The 17,320-nt window shown below is 39.2% G+C and overlaps 2 protein-coding genes across 2 annotated transcripts; both read right to left on the reverse strand.

The window, feature by feature from the left end:
• Positions 1-893: 893 nt before the first annotated feature.
• On the reverse strand, positions 894-9,414 carry cct3 (chaperonin containing TCP1, subunit 3 (gamma)). Its single transcript, XM_028035875.1, has 14 exons — positions 9,312-9,414; positions 7,253-7,314; positions 6,624-6,674; positions 6,487-6,549; positions 6,289-6,385; positions 6,067-6,184; positions 4,735-4,921; positions 4,350-4,499; positions 3,205-3,337; positions 3,043-3,124; positions 2,191-2,371; positions 1,871-2,116; positions 1,223-1,354; positions 894-1,137 (listed from the first exon to the last, which is right to left on the reverse strand). The coding sequence occupies exons 1-14, from the start codon at positions 9,337-9,339 to the stop codon at positions 1,045-1,047; spliced, it is 1,623 nt and encodes a 540-aa protein (XP_027891676.1). The 5' UTR covers positions 9,340-9,414; the 3' UTR covers positions 894-1,044.
• Positions 9,415-9,776: 362 nt separating this feature from the next.
• Positions 9,777-17,079, reverse strand: LOC114155788 (protein disulfide-isomerase A3-like). The gene is made up of 13 exons (XM_028035884.1): positions 16,792-17,079; positions 16,064-16,142; positions 15,858-15,975; positions 14,550-14,657; positions 14,339-14,465; positions 13,281-13,394; positions 13,073-13,198; positions 12,153-12,335; positions 11,942-12,050; positions 11,482-11,610; positions 10,882-10,961; positions 10,513-10,570; positions 9,777-10,427 (listed from the first exon to the last, which is right to left on the reverse strand). Exons 1-13 carry the CDS (start codon positions 16,953-16,955, stop codon positions 10,338-10,340), a joined length of 1,485 nt encoding a protein of 494 aa, XP_027891685.1. The 5' UTR covers positions 16,956-17,079; the 3' UTR covers positions 9,777-10,337.
• Between the last annotated feature and the right edge of the window lie 241 nt (positions 17,080-17,320).

The raw sequence follows: 17,320 nt of genomic DNA on the forward strand, positions 1-17,320 counted from the left end.
AGATATCTAGCTGAAACTACCACAATTTGAAGTGTAGGCTGACTCATTTTATATATTTTTTTTAAAGGTTAAATAAATAAGGAGGAAACATTGAAATGCCAAAAATTAAATCTTTGGTGAATTCAGACAAATACTGAGTCCTCAAAGATGCAGTAACTTTTATAAAAAATATTTTACTTATTTGTTGAAATAAAAAATAAGTTAATCACTATGTTGTGAAAATATGGTATAATAATTTGGAAAGAAAAAAAAAAAATCAAGCTTATCTGAGTTCTCCCTGGGCTAACTAGAAATAACCAATCAGAACCAGGAGGCGGGTCCTACTGCTGTCAATCACCCAAAAAGTGGCACTGCTATCCTCTCCTGCAGCTAACATAGCCTGTTGTGAATGCTAAAGCTAGTTAGCATGGTCACAAGTAACAAAGAAGCTAATTTAGCAGCTTATTCATGAGGATGATAGACAGCACCAAGACTCTCCTCTTGGCTCTAATTGGTTGTGTTTGGTTCGGAGCGATGCATTTGTTCAGACAGCAATAGTAGCTTGACTTCTGATTCACTGTTGTATTTATCTCAGCAGACCTCAGGATTCTTTCTCTCCAGTTTGTTTAGATGCATAAAAGCTTCAGGCACGAAAAGAACCAACAGAACTCTGGCGAAAATAAACTTTAACATCAGGGGTGCTCAAGTCCAGTCCTCAAGAGGTACCGTCCTGCAACTTTTAGATGCATCCTTACTCCAACAGGCCGGGATCAGCTCTGAACAGACCTGCTAACAAGCCATTCATTTTATTCAGGTGTGCTGGAGCAGGGAAGCATCTGAAAGTTGCAGGATGGTAGTTCTCCAGGACTGGACTTGAGCACTCCGGTTTTACATAAACAAAACCAGCAGACAGGTTCAGGTTTCCAAAATTTGTTTTTATTAAGTTTCAGCGAGTCATCTGGTCCCCACACATGCATACATACAGAGTTTAAACACACACATCCACTCACACACACACAGCTGGAGTGACTCCGATGTTCTGGTTCAACACGGATCCAACTGGACCTACTCGGCGCCCTGTCCTCCCATCTGCTCGTCTTTGTTCTTCTTCTTATGACCAGAGACGATGTCGTCGATGCGCAGCAACAAAATGGCCGTCTGTTTATCACAGGAGAGAATGGTAAGAGTTGAGAGTAATGAACACCAGTGGCGGTACTGGTTCTGATCGGGCCGCAGTTCTGACCTCTACTGCAGTCTTGTAGGTCTGGGCCTTCACGGCCAGTGGCTCCCAGATGCCGAGAACGGACATGTCAGACAGGCAGCCAGTTTCTCCGTCGACGCCCCAATTCACACTGTTCTCCTGGGTGTGTTTGGCCTGAAAAGACACGGCGACCTTTAACCCGCTGAGCTCCACAGATTTAAAAAGCAGGCGAGTTACCGTATGTTCCAGAATATAGGTCAAAGGTTGTTGTTGCTTTGTTATTTTGGCTGGGCCTGCAACATATTTATGTGTTTTTCCTGTCCATAATGCATTTTCTGACTGATGCACTAAATATTAATTTATACCGATGGACACAAAGGATTAAACATAATCGTTAACTAATTTAGTAATTGATTAATCGCTAATTGGTGTATACAGACTCAAAAATAGGAAATTTTGCTTTAGAAAAAAAAAAACATACTCAGAGCAGTAATTAAGCCAAAACTGTACAAAAAATATATACATTTTGCATTTAAGATAACAAAAAATAAATTCTAGTACAAAAAATCTTAAGTGGTTTAAATGAAAAATCTGCAGAATATGCCAATTTTTAAAATCTGACTAATCGTCACAATAGTTGATACAATAGATTTTCTCAGCTCTAGGGAGGCTATTTATTTGGACTTTTACCCTCAGCGATGTCAGCACTCTGATGGTGGACGCTCCACAGTTCTGGATCAGGGTTCGGGGGATGACCTCCAGCGCCTGGGCCACGGCGCGGTACGGCCACTGCTCCACACCAGTCAGAGCGCGGGAACGCTCCGTCAGATGCTTCGACACAGCCATCTCCACAGCGCCGCCTCCTGGCAGCAGGAACGGCTCGAGCAGCACGTTGCGGCACACCTGCATGGCGTCCTGCAGGTTCCTCTCCACCTCCTGCAGACCGCAGACACAGTTACAAAACGAACCAGTCTGCCAGGCTGATATAACAAGTGGGCTGCCGCTCTCACCGCCAGGATCTCCTTGCTAGCTCCTCTCAGCAGGATGGTGCAGGCTTTCGGGTCTTTGCACTCTGTGATGAAGGTGAAATACTCATCCCCGATCTTCTTCACCTCGAACAGCCCCGCCTTGACGCCGATGTCTTGCTCACGCAGTTCATCGGTCCGGCTGACAATGTGAGCGCCACACGCCCTGATGAAGAAAACATTTAAAAGTGATCTGTCATTGTTCCTTAAACAGGTTAGGAAAAAGTCTATGGGCCACACAAAACATGTCCATTACATCTGGTCACGGCCCCCAATTTAACGTTTACGATCTCGTGTGAAAATGGCTACAAACAAATATGAAATTATACAAACGTATTACTTTGAAAAGCATCAGTGGAGCCTCCTGCACAACCAACAAGAATGCAGTAAGTGGTGTCCGTGCATTAAGTTTTTACTAGCCGTCCTAGTATTAGGTCGCCAACAAAACACTTGTCTTTTCCAGCAGCGATTTTACAACAGTAAAACCAGCTGAAAAGAGCCAGAGCTCAGCTTAGGTTGCTAGGTAACAGATGGCTCATTGAATGTGACTTAACATTTCAAAGGTTTTTGAAACGGCTCGTTTTCCAGTCACCAAAAAACATGAACTCATTACCAAAAACCGCCTGGGTGGTGTTTTATTTTTTTTAAGCGCCTGGTCTGCTTTTAGACACAGTTGAGGCCCAAATAGAAGTATAAAAAAAACATAGATTTTGCATCATTACGTCCACTTCCTTCTGAAAGTTTTCATTTAATTTTTAACTGCTTTTCATCCTGGAGATATGATCATCTTATTGACTTCAGACGCCGTGGAAAAGCTGAAAGCCTACCGCAGCGTACCTGGCAATGCGGTTGTTGTCAGTCTTCCTCACACGGCGGATGGCGGTGATGTTCGCCTTCACCAGGTAGTGCTGAGCCAGATCTGAGAGAGAAAAAAAAAACGTTAAGACACCAGAGGAGCAAAAACGAAGCCACATGTTCAGGTGTGATGGGTTTTAGTACCTGAGATGCCTTTCTCAGTGAAGACCAGATCTGGCTTGAGGCGGATGATGTCCTCACAGATCTGCTGGATGTACTCTTCCTCCATCTTTAGGATCCTGGCAAAGTCTTCCTCCTTGGTGATCTCGATGTCAGTCTGCAGGAAACCATATGAAATTATTTTCATATAAATGAGATCAGAAAAAGAACAGTTTCGAAATGCTTTAAATCCATTTCGTTTTGGTATGGTGCAACAGCTTTTTATGTATTTTCACGGATCTATTAATGATTACATTATATAGTCAATTTGTTAAAGTTATTGGAGTTTTTTTTTTTTTTTTTGGGGGGGGGGGGGGGGGGGGGGGGGGGTGAGGGGGGTGAAGATAAAACAAGATAGCATTTTTAAAAAAAGCAGTTGCACAATAATTAGCATTTTGTAGGCCGATTTTATCCATTTGCCTTTGGAAAATATGGATTTTTTTTTCACTAATGCACTCTACAACAAAATCGAAGGGACAACCAGGTTACTTTTTTTTTAGTGCCATGATTTTACAAAATCATAGTTTCAAGTAATACTAGATTATGTAACATCAGTCAGGACCGGACTGTTTCGGAAGTCCAGTGGAAGTCGACTCTCATCCAGGCCATCAAAGATGAACAGATCCTGGAGGTGTTCAAAGCTGCACATTTCTTTAGTTGTCGTATGACAGGGGTATTCAAAGTCAGTCCTGGAGGGCCGGCATCCTGCGGGTTTTAGTTCTCTCCCTGGTTTAACGCACCTGGATGAAATGATGGTTTGTCAGAAGACCTAAGAAGAACACTAACATGCTGAAAAGGTTGTTGCTACCACCAGGGAGAGAACTAAAGCGTGCAGGATGCCGGCCCTCAAGGACCGATTTTGAACACCCCTGTCGTATGAGAATGATATAGTAACAAAAAATAATCTAGTTAAGCTTTCTTCTCAATAAAACTACTTTTTTTTTTATAAGATATTTTTCTGGTAGGATTGGATCTTTTTTCTGCTATTACAACTATATTCCTGTAATTAAACAAAACATCTCATAGCTTGTCATTTGTATTATTTTTTTATTTATTTTATTTATTTTTTTTTTTCACAAAAGAGCGAGGGAGGAAAAAATCAATTAAAATGTCTGGTTATAAATGTTTACCTGGCTCTCGCCTTTCTTGTACTCCAGAGAACAATCGAGCAGGATGATGCGAGGGTTTTTGATCATCCGTCTCATCCTGGGGTGAGTCACGTCTTTGTTGATCATCACGCCCTTCAGCACACAGGAGTCCTCGATGATCCCACCTGGAACCTGAACGCACCACAGGAATTAGAACAAGATGTAGCTTTAAAGCAGCTAAAAACAAACTGCAGTTATTCTGAAAATGCTCCTCTAGTGATCTGTTACAAAGTATTCAAATTAAGATGTTAAAAAACAAAAACTAACTGTAAGAACAATAGTTCAGTATTTTTGAATTGGATTGAATTTTCTACACCTCTAAACCTCCTGGTGTTTTTACAGGCTGAGTGAATCCTGGTGGTCTCACCTTCTCCACCTTGGCGTACTTCTTGATGTCAATCTCTTTGCGTCCGTTCTCCTCCAGCTCGACGGTCCGAACGGCGTCCAGCGCGATGCTGCAGGCCAATTCTGACCAGCGGCTCAGAGCTTTGGTGTTGATGGCCGAATGAATGATCTTCAACATCATGGAGCGATCTGAAGTGTCCACTGGGGTGCTGCAGGAGGAGAGACAGAGGGTTGGTGATCTGCTTAAAGGTCACCTATTTTGCTTCCTTGAACACGTTGGCTATACAAAACATGTTTGTTACAATTTTTGCATGAAACCATTCCTAGATAATTTTTGTCTTGTCAGATCTGTTTTAGGGCATCTTTTCCCTTTAAATCTAAATAAGCTGCTGCTGGCCACGCTCCCCAACTCAACACTTGCACTCAAATATGGAAATGGCTGGGGAAAAAATGCTCAATTATATAACCATACATCTTTGAAAAGCACGAGTAGAGCCTCCTACACAACCAACAAGAATGCAACAACTTATGACTGGTAGATAACACATGTCTTTTCCAGCAGCCATTGTACAGCACATGCTTAGAATTCTGCTGAACAGTAAATTGTCCCAGAAGTTATTGTAATAAATTATAATATTGTTGTTTTGAGACCATTTTCAATTAATATGATGGTATAATAATGTAAGAACACATTCTCAAAGATCAATAACTTTAAATTCTAATGAACATTTAACGCTGGAGCTGGAAGACATTTTAAATATCCAAAATAAATAGACAAAAACAACAGATACAACAAATAAAATGAATTATAAAATGTCTGTAAACAAAATTGTCCTTCAAAAGAAGTGCCAGCTGAGACCAACCATCAGAGTGAAAACTTTTTTCATCCAGTTTTTAGTAGCAAGAGAAAGAGAAAAAAACTAATCATACAAATGGAAATTATTGAGTTTGTTTTAATTTATCATGTGATTAATTGATTTATTGTGACAGGTCTACACATACAGCAGTAAAAGCAGCTGACCAAAGCAGCTGATTATGTGTAGCTCTGGTTAGGTTGCTAAGTAACAGGCAGAACTCCGCTGGGGTTGCTAGGCAACGGCACAGTGGCCCTTTAATGTGATTTAACAGTCTGGAAGTTTTTGAAACAACTCATTTTCCAGTCACCTAAAAACATATTACCAAAAAATTACTGTTTTTTTTTTTTTTAAAGCATTTGTTTTTGGAAGCAGGAGAGATCCAAAGGCCTTACAAAAATATGCAATTTGCATACCAGGTGCCCCCTTGTCCTAAAGTTTTAATTTTATTTTTGGCTGGTTTCCTGCTAGAGTTGTGACTGAGAAAAGATTGTGTCTACCTGACTTCCTTCAGGGTTTCCAGCATGTCCTCCAGAGCCTGCCTGTAGGCGCCAATGATCACCGTCGGATGCATCTGCTGCTCCAGAAACTGCTCAGCGACGGCCAACATCTCTCCAGCTGGGACACAAAGAAAAATCATTGATCAAATCACATCTGTTTTTTTTAGTAATATTATTGTTTTAAAGCGATATTCTGTGGATTTAAAGAATCTAAATCCTTACCCAGAATGATGACTGAGGTGGTGCCGTCTCCTACCTCTTCATCCTGCGTGCGGCTGATCTCAATCATAGACTTGGCTGCAGGGTGCTGCACCTGAATCTGTTACCACAGAGATTGATGTTAGGAAGAAAACAAAGCCAAACATCCATGTTGGACATTTCCAATCTGTCCAAGCTGAGGAAGTCATCAGTGACCCTGACCTCTCTGAGGATGGCGTTCCCGTCATTCGTCATGACGATTCCTCCTGTGGGGTCGAGTAACATCTGGGAGGAAGAACATGGAGGATTACTGACCACTGCAGAGAATGGATGTGATGATGATGTTGGAGCACACTCACCTTCATCATGGCCCGCGGGCCGAGGCAGGTTCTGATCACATCTGCAATGGTCTGAAATAAACTGGGACGTTAAAGACAGAACCACAAACCAGAACCGTCATGACGTTCAGATCTGTAGTGAACAGATTCACCAGCTGCGTTTCCATCACAAATGTAAGCAAAACTTTGTCAATATTCCATTAATGTAAAAAAAACCAACACAAATTTGCAGTTGCAGTGTTTTGATTAAATAAGAAACGCAAATAAAATCACATATGAAAATGTTTGGTGACACAGTGCCATCATCCGACTACTACTTTCTGTTGTCTTCTTCTTTGTTGTTTGCGCCAGTGGCAACATCCGGTTGTTGATCATGTGACCAGTGTGATACATAATGTTTTTCCATTGAAGTTTTGTGAAAAAAAAATAATAAATTCAACTTAGCACCAAAATATTTAATAGAGAAGTTTTGTTTTTGTTTTTTTTTTTAGAAATTTCCGTGGTTCCGTTAAGTGAATTTATTTTGAAACGTCAAATTGCACAATTACGTGGTCAATGGAAACGCAGCTAGCGCCTGACCTTTAAGAAGCAGCTTGATGTTTTAGGAGAAATATTTAGTAGAAATCCACAACACTGTGGTTCAAACTGACCTTTGCAGCGTTGATGTTTCCTGTCTGGACTTTACGTCCCGACTCTCTCTTCACGTTCTGATCTGGAGGGAGAAAACAAACAGAGATATTAACAAGCCTGGATGATGTGGCATCAGGAAGAAAAAAGTTAATTTAAGATTAAGGTGAGTAGTTAAGACTTTAGCAAGGTTTCTGCAGGTTTTACCAATTTAAATTTAAGACTTATGGATGAAATTTAAGACTTGGTAAGGCTGGTGCTTGACCACCATGTTTTAAATTCAATAAACCTCCAACTTCAATGCTAATAGTTGTAGCTGCACTAAACTTATAATAGATGCATTAAAGCTAACTAGGTACCATGGGTAATTAGCTGCACAGCTAGTTAGCTGTAGCCTTAACCGTCTCAATGTCTGTAGACTCAATCTTATGCCTGACAGAAATGTCCCACAAGAAAATAAAACCAAATGGAATATACATGATTAGTTAGTGTCACCATAAAAAATATAATGGTTGTGATCAAAGTACATAAGGCCAACTTACTTTAAAAAAAAAAAAAAAAAACGTAAGACATTTTAAGGCCTTGATTTTAGCTACATGAATTAAAAGTTATTTTAATTATGTGCAGTCACCCTGCTTTAAGGACAAAACAAAGTATTAATTTTCACATAACAGCAGAAAAATAAAACATGAAATCTTGAATATTGATGAAAAGCAATATTCTGCCAGATACTGAATTCAAGCAGTCATACAATTACGATTTTGCTCTGATTACTATAATTTGATTAATCAATCTTTCTCATCATCACAAAGTCTTCACAACAATTTTCTGCTGCGTTTCGGTCACTTAAATCCTAAGAGAACAGGATGTCAGTCCTATCCATTTTATTAATAAAGGACATAATTTTTTTATTGCTGTATAGTAAGGGTATATAGAAACAAGACAATAGTAAAATAAAAAGACTAAAAGTAGAATAAAACATTCTAAAAATACTACAGAATTATAAAATAGAAAACACACCAATGGTCAGTTTGTTGGATTGGCCAGCAGAGTAAAAAGGTATTGTGTGAATGATTCTAATAAATATTAGATAACATAAATGTAATAACCAAAGATATATTAATTTAACAACAATAGGATTTATTGTAGCTTTTCTGTGTCAAATTAAAAGCATTTAGATTGTACAATATGATCTGGTTTCACATTTTTGTGCAAATGTAAACTGCCTGGTATTTATATTAAAGTAAAATTCAACTCTGTCTCATTTTTTTTCACTTTCTATTTTTGATTTGATACTAAAATTGAAAAAGTGAAAAAAAAAAAACAAGTGTTTTTTTAAAATCAAAAACAAATTGGAGAATAGAAAATGTACTTTTTCATTGTTGGCTGTTGATTGAAGATGGTAATAAATGATACAAGTATACTTCCTATATTAATCAAATTAAAAAAAATCTATTCAGTAAAGTAGCTAAAATATTATACACCAGTATATCAAAACAATGCATTTCCTAATAATGTAAAATAGCTTGGTTGCATTAAATAAAATACCCAACACAACCCAGTACAATACTGCTTAGACGTTTCCTAAACCAGCCAAATTTCTTACATATATTAACAACATACCAAAAACAAAAATTATAACCGTGTTTAGAGCTCAATGTTTAGTACAAATGCATACAAAGACGTGTATGTCTGTCAGTTTTCAGCCTTACAGGCACATGTTCATGCTGAGTAACGGTGACAGTTAGCTCGATTTAGCTTAGCCTAACCTAGCATCTCCCTCACGCTTTTCTTCGCCTCTAAGCTAAAGATGCTAACACCGGCTGGGTGGAGACGTTCAGTCTGGTGATGGTCGTGTAGCTGGAGCTAACGATGCTAACTCTAACCCGCACTGAGGAAGTGGCGCCGTGATGCGAACAGCACCAGCCTGGTTAGCACATGCTGCTGCTTAGCAGCTTTGTGCTTCAGCCGCTCCGCTCTGAGTGTTAACGCCAACAAAATGAGCGGAACCAGAACACCAGGCGAACAATACTTCTAACTGAAATAATAAAAACTTAACTTTAGGTGAATTTCAGTACTTACTGAGCACTAAAACCTGCTGGCCCATCATTTTTGACAACGTGCACCGGACAGCAGCCGCCTGGAAGGTTCTGGGAGGTACGGCGAGAGGGAGGGTCCGAAAGGGTGGACCCAAAACCTGACCAATCAGCGACGAGAATTAATATGATTGACACATTAATCTACCAATAGAGTGAATGAAATAAATTTCGCACGCAATCCGCCTTTTAAGGAGAAAATCTGTTTGACACCCCTTACAAATTGTATTAAGCTGTTCTTGTTTTTCAATATATATACTTTTAAAAATGTTTTTGAAGTAATAAAGATATTAACATTATTTTTGACACCACTACACACACATTTGTCCCGGTAAATTAATGTTTTAAGAATATGTTTATGGGTTTGCAGCGTTAATAAATCAATCTTTTATTGTTCAGGGTTATTATTGTACGTTGAAGTATAGAAAATAAAGGGAGGAACAACAATACATTTAACCTAGACTTATTTTCACATTTAATAACAAAAATTTTAAAACAGATTTTCATACGCTATCACTCATTTAAGAAGTACACAAGCTCTTATTTAAACAGCCAGATGTGAGTTAACATTTTATTAAACAGTCCCAGCAGAGATTACAGAGTAAAAAGGCTCAGAGCGGAGTTCAGGATCAGTATCATCACATCTGTTAGTTTGTCAAGAAGCTTAAAGTCTCTCGTAAAATATAAATAAATACATCAAAGCACCATATACAAATTGTACACATGATAAATAAATAAATATAGCATCCAGCTTGGGTTAAAATACAAAAAATAAACCCAATGCATATGTGATGGCTTCAAAAATAAAGAAATACATAAATAAATCTAGTGAGGCAACATAAGAAGTTATTTTGGGCATAAAGAAAGAAATGTGGGCAGACTCGGTTCTGTGGAGGTTCACACTGATTCTACATCAGGTCCGTCAGAGAGAGCAGAACTAACTTTGTCCCTTTGTTTCTCACTGACATCGTGATTTATTCTTTCTCGGTTAAGATCGACGGGTAAACAAATGTCACAGTTCCTCCTTAAACCCGGGCAGCACCAGATTGTGACTCGCTTCTTGTTTTAGGAACTTCAAGAAGTCCTTCAGCTCCCGAGCTCCCTGGAAAAAAAAGCAGGAGACGTCATCTAACCTCATGAGACGACCCGCTGCACCTGAGAGAACCGAACCTGGACCGAACATTTACCTGGTATCGAACAGGATCATCTTTTTTACCCACTGGAGCAAAATAAATGGTTGGAAAGCTGGAAAGAGGGGAAAACAGCATAAAACAAAGATCTACTGAAAGTTTTCTAAACGTCTTAAATCTTTTTCACTTTACAAACTCAGACTTCAATGGATTTAACTGACATTTTATAACAGAGAAGCAAATTTGTGCTTATTTTAATTTATCATACTATTATCTATTAATTCCTTATTGTGACAGATTAATTAATGATAAATAAGAATAAAAATGAGAAACTTTTGAAAAGTTGCGAGGAACAGAATCCATGAGTCTGGTTGTTACGTAATAAAACGTGTAAAAGTTGATCTAGGATAAAAAGTGAAACCTCACCCCTGGACATCGTATCCCAGCGGGACGTCGTTATTGACGGCGTTCATCTTGGCAACAACGACATTTGGATCAGAATACAGCTGAGAAAACAGAGGAAGATTTTAAATGCTGTCATCATAGCAGCTGAATAAAGATGCAATTTTACCGGAAGAATTCTTAAAATTATGAGAAACATTTTTTTAATATTGAATAATAATTTTTTTTGTTAGAGTTCTCATAAAAATGTTTCATTCTCCAAATATTAGGACTTTATCCTGGAAATATTAAGACTTTATTCTTGTAACATTGTCATTAGCCTTTTATTTATTTGGACCTGAATTCAAAGTCCAAATAAATTAAAGCTGTTCAACATGCTTGTCAAACAAGATGGCCACCCTCAGCCTGATGACATCACTCTGAACTATGGAAATTCATTGATGGAAATAAAACTCTTGATTTTCCAAATATTAAATCCTCAAAAATTCAACCAATTGATAAAATCGATTGACTGCCTAGCCCTAGTTGGAGGTGTAGTTTGTTCCTAATGAAACGATGAGTTTGCTGCAGCTAAATCCGTTTTGTTTTACGCCTTAAATGCGACAAAAAACCCAAATCTTGTACCGTTTCCGCCAGCTCCCTGTAAACCGGTTCCAACTTCTTGCAGTGTGGACACGACGGAGAGTAAAACTGGATCAGAACATCTTTATTTGGATCGTTAACGATGTCATCAAACGACTCGGCAACCACCACCTGCAGAAGACAAGCAGAGGTCAGAGGTCACAGCAGAACCTCCACAGGTCATTCCATCAATCATTTAAAGGACTTCCAGTGTTAAATGTTCATTAGAATTTAAAGTTTATTGAGTTTTGAGAAAGTTTTCTTGCATTATTCTACCATTACTTGAAAATGGCCTCAAAACAACAATATTATCGTTTATCGCGATAAAGTCTGGGACAATTTATCGTCCGGCGACAGGCTCAGGGTCTTTCTTACTTTACAATCTAAGAAAATGCAGGAAAAAAGTGGATTTTGTTGCATTTTCCGGCTGAGTGAACAAACACAGCCTTACTGTCCATCTCACCTTCACAGGAGCGGCGTTCTTCTCCGGTACCGGTTCTGATCGGATGTAACGCTTCAGACGACCTGCGAAGTAATCCTCCAGGAACCGCTCCAGCGACTGGCCGTCCCTCCTGAAACACACGCCGTCAAGTTGGGTAACCAGAAGGCGACCAGACGCATTTGGCTCTACGCCGGCGCAGCGGCACGCGGCCCTAGTCGGCCATGTTACCTACGTGAACTCCTCCCTCATGGTGTACTTATGGCCCAGTTTGGTCCGGATGGTGACAAACGGCAGCTCGCCGCCGTCCGCCGTCCCCAGGCCGTAGTCGTCTTCCAGCTCCGCCTGGAAGTCCCTCTTATTGGCTACTGAGAAGATTAGGCCACGCCCACTGTATTTGGAGGCAACCTTCATCACCCTGGCAACAAGCATGAAGAGGAGAGAGATGAACACTTCTTTCTACAAGGCAGAAAACTCATCTTCATTTTGGGCCATTGGGTTCTTAAAGGGCCGGTTGCACCAGAATCTATTGATAAAACCCAGTAAAGTGTCGACACATCAATAAGAAGCCGCTTGCTTCAGTATTCAGTGTTATTTCATTATTAAAATGAAATTATATCTAACATCTTTTCACGCTGACCAGTCAAAACTGGATTTCATGACTCATGATTTCATGGTAAGTTAAAATATTTGTAAGAGCTGATCAAATCAGGATCCAATAATCAATCAGAGAGGAATCAATATGTCCAATAATCCATCAGAGCATCCAACCATCCCTCCATCCATCCCTCCATCCATTCATCCATTAAAGTATCCAACCATCCAACCATCCCTCCATCCATCCATCCATATTAGTCCGCTTCACCTGACCAGTTGTTGGATCTTTGTTTTCAGAGGAAATGTAAATATTGCTCCCTGAACAGTTGATCTGTCTTTCACTGATCAAACTACTGAAGCTCCAGACATGACAATTCTGATCGTCTGCTGAGCCATAAGTACATAACCATTTAAAAACCTGACACTGAAATGCTTCAGATGAAGGAATCAAAAACCATCGCTTGTTTGAGCATTAAAAAACTTTGCAGAAAGACTCTGTAGCCTGCATGCAAAGACAGAAACCCAGAAATAAACCCGTCTTGTGTGACGGTTTGTCACCTGTTCCTCCAGTAGTTTGACCCTCGGACGTTGTGATGGTAGTCCAAGTCGTAGTACGCAGTCAGCAAGTCACGAACCCGGAGGCGGTCTCTGTTCTCCATAGTCATGTGAGGACAGAGACCATAGCTGTGCACAGAAAAACAGAGAATAAAACCAAGTAAAAAAAAACAGATTTCTTCTTTTATCTGCAAAGTGGAAAAAGTCCCACATGTTGTCTCTGATGAAGCGTCTCAGAGAGCTGATGGTCAGGTAATCCGTGAAGACAACGACACTGTCCTCAAAGGCGTTGGCCAGTCTGGGAGGCCTGAAGAGCAAAACGCTCCTGGAAAAAACAAAGAAAAGTAAAGAAAACGCCGCAAAATTATTTAATTCTGAAAACTGTTCTCAACATGTGTAAATCTGCAAAAACACAAAATCTTACCAAGTATTTCTGGTGTAGTTTCTAGTGAAAATATCTTTGTACACTTGAATTGAGACCAAACAAACCTATAAGTAACTTTTTAGAAAAACAGCTTGTTTTATGTAAATACTGCTTTGAAATGTCTTGTTGTAAGGAGGGTAGCGTACCTGAAAATTGTAGTTAACATATTTTTCTTCAAGTAAAAGTAAACATTAACTATCCTAGAAATTACTCACAAAAGAGTATAAAAGTATTTGGTAAAAAGGCGACTCTGGTAATAATTAACTGATCCAAACGTCAATTATTTAATATTAAAAATTACATAATAAGATAGACCAAAATACAGCTATGTGGAAATTTTGGTATTTTAAAGACCAAAATGAAAATAATTAATATAAATAACATAGTCACAAAAAAATCAGGAAAAATCAATTTGTCTCAAACTCAGATTATTTCAATAAAAACGTATAAAACTTCATCAAAAACTGCCAGAGTGTGTCTGGTGATTTTCTGGTTAAATCAAGTTTTTGTTCTTTGTTTAGTAAATTTACTCACAGTGGGGAGAGAATCCAGAAATTTACATAAGTAAAAGTAAAAAGTACAGTGTAGTAAAAATACTCCTAAAAGTACTTTTTTCATAAATGTTACTCAATTAAATGTAACTGAGTAAATGTAACTAGTTACTAACCAACTCTGACTAAATAATTTGTTATTAAATATAACAAGCTCCGAAATCTTCCCAAAAAGTTACTTGTAAGCTGGTAAACTTGAAAAACAAAACAAAATTAAGATATTGGCACTAGAAACTGGACCAAAGATGCTTGGTAAGACTTTGTGTTTCTCAGTGTTTGTGTCGGAAAACTCACTCGGTTTGGGTTTGCTCCTCGGCGACCTGCAGTTCAGTGATGTGAGCAAACCTGAACTGTTCCCTCAACAGACCGGCCGCCTTCAGGAACTCATCCAGACGCGGCGCATCGGTACCTGAGAAAACACCTGGAGAACAAAAACACACGACTATATAAGAGAGCAACAGCGCCACCAGGCGGACCCAGCCCAAAAGGACAGGCGGTATCATACCGACAATGCTGGCATCGTAGTTGTTGACAAAGTTCTGGAGGTCTTCTTTACTCTTTAGGTGGAGTGAGTCTGGACCGGTCTGCTTCGTCATGTAGTTGTAGATCCCACCTGAACAAACATATCAGTGTTTTTAACTCTTTCCAACAGAACTTTTATTGGGTTCTCAAAAATGCTTCCAATGCTACAGAAAAAAAACATTCCCTCTCATTGAAGGAAATGTCAAGTGCAAATAAATTGTCTTTCCTAGCAAGCCACTTATTTATGAGATGTATAGACAATGCATGAGAAAAGAGAAAAAACAAAACCCAACAATCAAAACAACAAAGGGTTCTCTATTTTTTCAAAGATTAGCCCAAATTATTTTACTATTGTGTGTTTCAAAAGATACAAACTCAAGTATGCAATTCACACAGAACAAAGAAGAGAAGTTTACAAAGAAAGAAGGTTATTTTAGGACACTAGAGCAGTGGTTCTCAAATGGGGGTACGTGTACCCCTGGGGGTACGTGGAGGTACTGCAGGGGGTACGTGAAGCTTTTCAAAATATCTTTAAAAAATCAGTAGGCTCCTCATAATAAGTCTTGGGAAAAATTATTTTGTGAAAAGTTCGATAAAATATAAATGTGTGTTCATGCACTGAATTTTATATTCAGTATTTAGTTTCAATATCCTTTAAAATAAAACGGTTTGACTGGTTTTATACCTTCCTGGTGGTCACCGTCTTCTGTTTTCTTTTTTGTTTAACCATGCAATGTTTGCAATTTGGATGTATTTGTCAGGTTCACTGATATAAGTTGTTTGGCTTTAATAAATCAGACAGTGATTTTACAGCACTGTACCTCTTTTTAATTCCAAAAATATTTTGCCCGTGTCAGGGGGTACTTCACTAAAAATATATTTTTAAGGGGGTACATCACTGAAAAAAGTTTGAGAACCACTGCACTAGAGGATCACTAGTAACTAAAAGTAGTAAACAAAAGGAGCCCAAAGTTTTGAAATAGTGATAGATTCCCCTTATACTGCAAGTAATCTTTTTCATTAGGAGAGTTGTGGATACTTCATTAATCCAGTTAATAAATCCAGTTTACTGGTACTCTTAATCTCTTTGCATAAATATATTCATGTATATATTTATTTTATTATTATTAGAACCTTGAAACAAAGTCTGTCTAAATCCATTGGAGTGATTATTTTTCTGGACATATGATGTCTATCAGGATATAAATCTAGAATGAACAGCTGGTTTTATACCTAGTACAGCCTCTAGTTTTTACATTTTAAATCTGTTTTTCTTGTTTTATGTTTTTACTTGCAGAGCGAGGCCCATCATAGGGAGCAGAGTCCTTCCCAGACCTGAAGATCTTCAGAGTCGGATACCCAGTGACGCCAAAACGACCACAGGTCTCAGAGTTAGCAGTGCAGTCCACCTGGCAGCCAGAGGGAAATGAGTCAAACCTCTATTTTTCTCTGTTTGTGATGATAACATCAACAGCAATAGAAACAATATTAACAAACCTTTGCTAACTGAACGATTCCCTTCAGTCGACCCGCTGCTTTTTCAAACTCTGGAGCCAGTTTCTTACAGTGGCCGCACCTGAGAGACAAAAGAAATGAGACAAAAGACGAGAGATAAACAAGTATGGAGTCAACCTTGATTGGAGGTGTGTACCGCTCTCTGTCTAGGCCCAAGTCAGTCTCTGATCCCACTGAATCCAACAAAGGTTTTCCAGAATTTTACCCACTGGAACAAGACCAGAACATCATGGAGGATGGATGAACTGAAGATGGTTGGTTGGATAAATGGACTGAAGATGATCGGTTAATTGGATGGATGGATGGATGGATGGATGGGCAGAAGAGGGATGGTTGGATGAATGGATAGATGGACTGAATATAGAGGGAGGGATGAATAGGTGAATGGACAGATAGATGGGTGGATAGTCTGAATGATTGATGGGAGCCGGATGGATGAACAAAACAAAAGAATTAGTAGCTGACAGCTTTATAAAAAGCGTTTAATATCTGCACCAAAACGTAATAGACATTTAACATGGATGTTTAGTTTCAAAGATTAGTCTCAATATTCTTGTAGCTAGATGGTAGGCAGAGTATTTAATCGTATGCAACTTTAAAATCCAGATATTCTGAAGTGGAATTAATGAGAAAATCCAAGGAACCTGCAGCGGCATGCGATACAAATCAAACCCACTGACTGGATGTCCGGAGCGAGGAGAAACGGTTACCATGGAGCGTAGAACTTCACCAGCATGGTCTCGTGCTCCGTTGCCAGGTAGTCGAAGTCCGCGTCCCCGAGCTCGAGCACGTCTCTGCGCGCGCACAGGGCGGTTGGACACAGAGACACAAGCGCCAGCGAGACAGCGGACAGGACGGGGATGACGGGCGTCATAAGGAAGACAGAGCGGGACCGAAATGTGACGGGAAAAATAAACAAACACGAAGGAAATTGAGCTGTCACTGAGCGAGGAAGACTGTCGCTACATTTAGCATTAAGCTACCTCGAAATACAGACATTTCCGGTCACACCTAGCAAAATAATAGCTGACGGTTTAACAATGATTTCTTATTTTTATCTCTCGACGCCATCTCTTTAAAAAGAGGTACCCGGTACTCAACATTTGTACTAATTTAACATAAAATGATTCCAAATAATACTCCTTAATTTGCAAATCAAAGTAACAGCTTTTAATTTGAAGTATAAATAGCTTTCGATAGCTTCCTCTGTAAGATGCCAATAAATATACAACTGCCAAA

Source organism: Xiphophorus couchianus, chromosome 13 (genome assembly GCF_001444195.1).
Source record: "Xiphophorus couchianus chromosome 13, X_couchianus-1.0, whole genome shotgun sequence".
NCBI lineage: Eukaryota > Metazoa > Chordata > Actinopteri > Cyprinodontiformes > Poeciliidae > Xiphophorus > Xiphophorus couchianus.

Excerpts from the sequence above, each read along its gene's own strand:
- LOC114155788 (XM_028035884.1), bottom strand. The coding sequence starts at position 16,955 with ATGACGCCCGTCATCCCCGTCCTGTCCGCTGTCTCGCTGGCGCTTGTG. Across the intron at positions 15,976-16,063 it reads GAATCGTTCAGTTAGCAAAG|GTGGACTGCACTGCTAACTC; the intron begins GTTTGTTAATAT and ends TCTGGCTGCCAG. Across the intron at positions 10,571-10,881 it reads CTGGGATACGATGTCCAGGG|CTTTCCAACCATTTATTTTG; the intron begins GTGAGGTTTCAC and ends CCCTCTTTCCAG.
- cct3 (XM_028035875.1), bottom strand. The coding sequence starts at position 9,339 with ATGATGGGCCAGCAGGTTTTAGTGCTCA. Across the intron at positions 4,500-4,734 it reads AGTACGCCAAGGTGGAGAAG|GTTCCAGGTGGGATCATCGA; the intron begins GTGAGACCACCA and ends TGGTGCGTTCAG. Across the intron at positions 1,355-1,870 it reads GAGTGCTGACATCGCTGAGG|GCCAAACACACCCAGGAGAA; the intron begins GTAAAAGTCCAA and ends GTGTCTTTTCAG.